Genomic DNA, 3787 nt, shown 5'->3' on the forward strand with positions numbered 1-3787 from the left:
ATTAAAAGCTCACTGCAGGAAGATTTTCAGTTAAAAATGACATAAATTCCATGTCAAGGCTATTTCAGAAGACTTGGAATGAAGCACACAAGTCATATGCACTAGTTTTATGATAATTTATGGTGCTTTTGTGTTCCATAGCAGAAAGAAAGTCACAGGTTTGGAACAACATGAGTGATGATGACAGAATGTTTATCTTTAGGCGAACTATTACTTTAATAGTGAAAAGAACCAAAGAAGTACATTTCTTTTTTTGTTACCAAGTCACATATGACATATCTTGTCATAAAAGGACTATGATAAGAACAGGCCTCCTCACTCAGTATTTCATTATAATGTCTCTCAGAGAAAACCTTGCTCTAATTGGCAAAAATTTATTTCTGTGCCATTGAGAACTCACCATATAATGGCCACAAAACCAGCATGTTTAATTGGCCATAGTCATTTTAGCAGTGGTTAAAACAGCAACGCAATTTGCGATGATATTTCTCATTACATGGTTCTCCTCTGCGGAGCCCAGCTACAGTAAGCCTTTCCTTAATATGTTTCAGTCCATTTCTGTGTTTAAAGAAGACAAGCGGACATCTTTTAGCAACGAGAACTTGGAATGTCACAGATTTTCTCGGTCCAAACCTTAAATTCAGTGCTCTCAAGCCACCTCTGAATGCTTGAAATGTAGGTAGGTACATTGCCTTATAGTACATCCGACACATTTAAATGGTCTCTTTCTGTTCCAAACCGTGTTTCTTGTGTGGTTGATAGGTGCTAGCAGAGCCATTGCTCAGGATAGACCCTTTAGTAATGCCTGTACTGACAGTGGACAAAGGAAAACTCTCATAACTCTCGGGCGGCCCCCAGCAGTGGCACCTGGAAAGCAACAATTTCAGCTCCTTCTGGAAGTTATTGTTTAGGAACCCATAGATCACTGGGTTCACACAGGTCGACGCCATGGCGGTGAGGTGAAAAGCCGAGAAAATGGTGTCGTGCTGGCAGACGGGAATTGCTTCGTGGTTCCAGTCAAAAATCGTGTTGAAAACATTCAGTGGCAGCCAACAGAGGGCGAACGCTGCTACAATCGAGGCTAGCATGGCGTTGACTCGCTTTGAGCCTTTGATCTTCTTCTGCCGCCCACCTCGAGCCCTTTCGACTATGTCTTTACGGCGACTCAGACGCAAAAATATGCGGAAATAACAGACGAGAATGAGCGCCAATGGTAAGCAGTACTGGCACAGCAGCAGCGTTGTGGTATAAGTGAGCCGATTCCCCTCAGATGGCCATTGTTCAATGCAGATGAAGTGATCGCTGAAGGGGTTGAAGGGAAGACTGAGGTTGTGGAAGGGTGAGTTTGTGAGGATGTTGAACGAAAGGAACGGAAGGGAGATAAAACATGCTACGATCCAGATAACCGCGACAGCCAGGTAGGAGTGTCTGACGACTGGTTTCCAACCGGTGGGATGGATGATGAGCTGGTGCCTTTCCAAGGCAATGAGAACCATGGAGAAAATCGAAACCGTTACGGACATACACTGAACGAATGGTGTCACCTTACACAAAGCCTCGCCCAAAATCCATCGATCCATAAGGGTGTAGATAATGGTGACCGGTAAACACACCAAGCAAACAAGGATATCAGAGCATGAGAGATTGACGATGAAGATGTTAGTCACATTGCGCATCTCCTTTTGTCGTGTGATGACTAAAACCAGGCAAGTGTTGCCCACCAGGCCCACTGCTAACATGGTGCTGTATGCTACGATGAGGAAAGTGGTGCTGCTGAGGGAGGTTGGACAGATGGGATCCTCTAATAACCAAGAGCCAGAGCTGTTGTTCAGATGAGACCGCTCCATTGCCGTCAGTTGCTGCAGTATCTCTTGAAATGAATGATGACCGCTCTGTCTGGCTTATTCTCCTGGGAGGCAGGGAAATGAAGCGAAACTGTCCAGCGCAAGGCTGCTCCTTCCCAACACCAATTTTCTTTTAGTGCCCAAGTTGTCTCATCTTATTTTTTTGCATAGCGCAGAACTGTTGATCTGGGAGACCTGAGGACAGAACAATAAAAAATAGCTCTCAAGATCAGAGGAAAAAACCGAAGCTGCAAAACATTACAACAATATGACCCCCTCCCCTCCCCCCTCCCCTGCTCAGAAACATCATGCACATTCATACTGGGACACATGCTCCCTCAAGATATTTTGAATGCAGCTTCCAAAAAATATGATTATCGTAAGTTAAAAACACTCACACACAAATAACTGTTGTTCCAAAAGTGTAGTAGTCTATATGCAATGGTAAAGGGCACCAAAAAAAAAAAAAGGATGACCAAATTAAACAGAGGCAGTGTGAGAATACAAAAAGTTTCATATAGATTAATATTTATTCAAACTTGAAAAACATGAATAATCTGAGACTCAAAAATATTACATTCATGAAAAAAATAGACAAAATGGGACAAATTCTCATCTAAAAACATCACCAAATTAGCAAAAATGCAGAATACAAACTTCACAAAAATATACCAAAAAGAACTCAAAAGAAAAAACATCAACAAAATACCTGCAGCCCTCAGGCCACACTCCTCACTGCAGTAACAAATACAAACTAACTCCATTAAACAAAGACAGCCAGCCAGCACCATTACCCTATGGGAAGGGACATACAACAATTAAAATTTTCCCATAAACCTCAAGTGCAGAAGAAACATTTGATCATATCATTCAGAATTAACAATCTACTCTCTTATGTAATAAAAATAATAATTTACAATGCAGTGAACAGGAAAATATAACAGGAGCAACTCGGCTGCATTATCCCTGAAACACCCATTCTCCATTAACCATTCTCAAACTTAGCAGAACAAAGAATTCCCGCCACTGTTTCCCACCATCTGAGTTTTTCAGGCTATGGAACTGACAATACTGCACAAAGACAACAGGTATTTCACTATACAACTAATAATCATAATATACAAATTACAACCTCAAACTCTTGTCAATAAACAGTCTGTGTATGTGTATGAAAGTGCATTCACAGAAACTCCAGTCCAAGTTAAATGTGTTGTCATTTTGTGACGGTCACACTATATGGAAGCCAATTTCCACCGCTGAATAAAGAATAAAAAAGGTAACTGCAACCTTTTATCTCACATTTTTTTCTTTTTTCTCAGAATTGCCTGATACAAACTCAGAACTGCATGCTATAAAGTCAGAATTGCTTAATATTTATCTCACAATTCTGAGAAATAAAGTCAAAGTTGTTAGATATACAACTTTTTTTACTCGCAATTGTAAAAATTGTTTTTGTTTTTTTTCCATTCAGAACTGGACTTTATAACTTGCAATTGCAAGTTTATATCTCACAATTTTGAGAAGAAAAAATAACTTTTTTGAGAATTGTGAGATTGTCACGCTACGGTGAAATGAGGAGCTCACGACGAAGGAGATGAATTCAAATAGTATTTAATATAATCCACACGAGGGTAAATCCACAAAGGCAGACAGGAGACACATGTAGCACATCACATACAGCAACATTAATACGGACGAGGGACAACTGGACAGGCTAGAACTAAATTAGGGGTGCTAATGAGGGACAGACAGGTGAGGAGGATTAATTAATAATGACTAAACGAGAACAGGAACATAACCAAATAAGGGCACACAGGAACTAAACTAAAACAGAAAACAGGAAAATGGCAACTGAGTCCATGAGTCTGACAGTTCGCCCCCCTCCCGGAAGGCTCGACCTTGTGCCGCAGAGAAAAAGGGAGGGACGGGGGGGGGGGAGGCCT

At 41.1% G+C, this 3787-nt stretch overlaps 1 protein-coding gene across 1 annotated transcript; it reads right to left on the reverse strand.

Annotated features, from left to right (window-relative positions):
• Nucleotides 1-713: 713 nt before the first annotated feature.
• On the reverse strand, nt 714-2017 carry LOC107710829 (neuropeptide Y receptor type 1-like). Its single transcript, XM_016515677.1, has one exon. The coding sequence runs from the start codon at nt 1845-1847 to the stop codon at nt 714-716; it is 1134 nt and encodes a 377-aa protein (XP_016371163.1). The 5' UTR covers nt 1848-2017.
• Between the last annotated feature and the right edge of the window lie 1770 nt (nt 2018-3787).

This window comes from Sinocyclocheilus rhinocerous, unplaced genomic scaffold, assembly GCF_001515625.1.
Source record: "Sinocyclocheilus rhinocerous isolate Xijiao unplaced genomic scaffold, SAMN03320098_v1.1 scaffold1198, whole genome shotgun sequence".
Classification (NCBI taxonomy): Eukaryota; Metazoa; Chordata; class Actinopteri; order Cypriniformes; family Cyprinidae; genus Sinocyclocheilus; species Sinocyclocheilus rhinocerous.

Bases quoted from the DNA above. Each gene is read 5' to 3' on its own strand.
- LOC107710829 (XM_016515677.1), bottom strand. From the start codon at position 1,847: ATGGAGCGGTCTCATCTGAACAACAGCTCTGGCTCTTGGTTATTAGAG.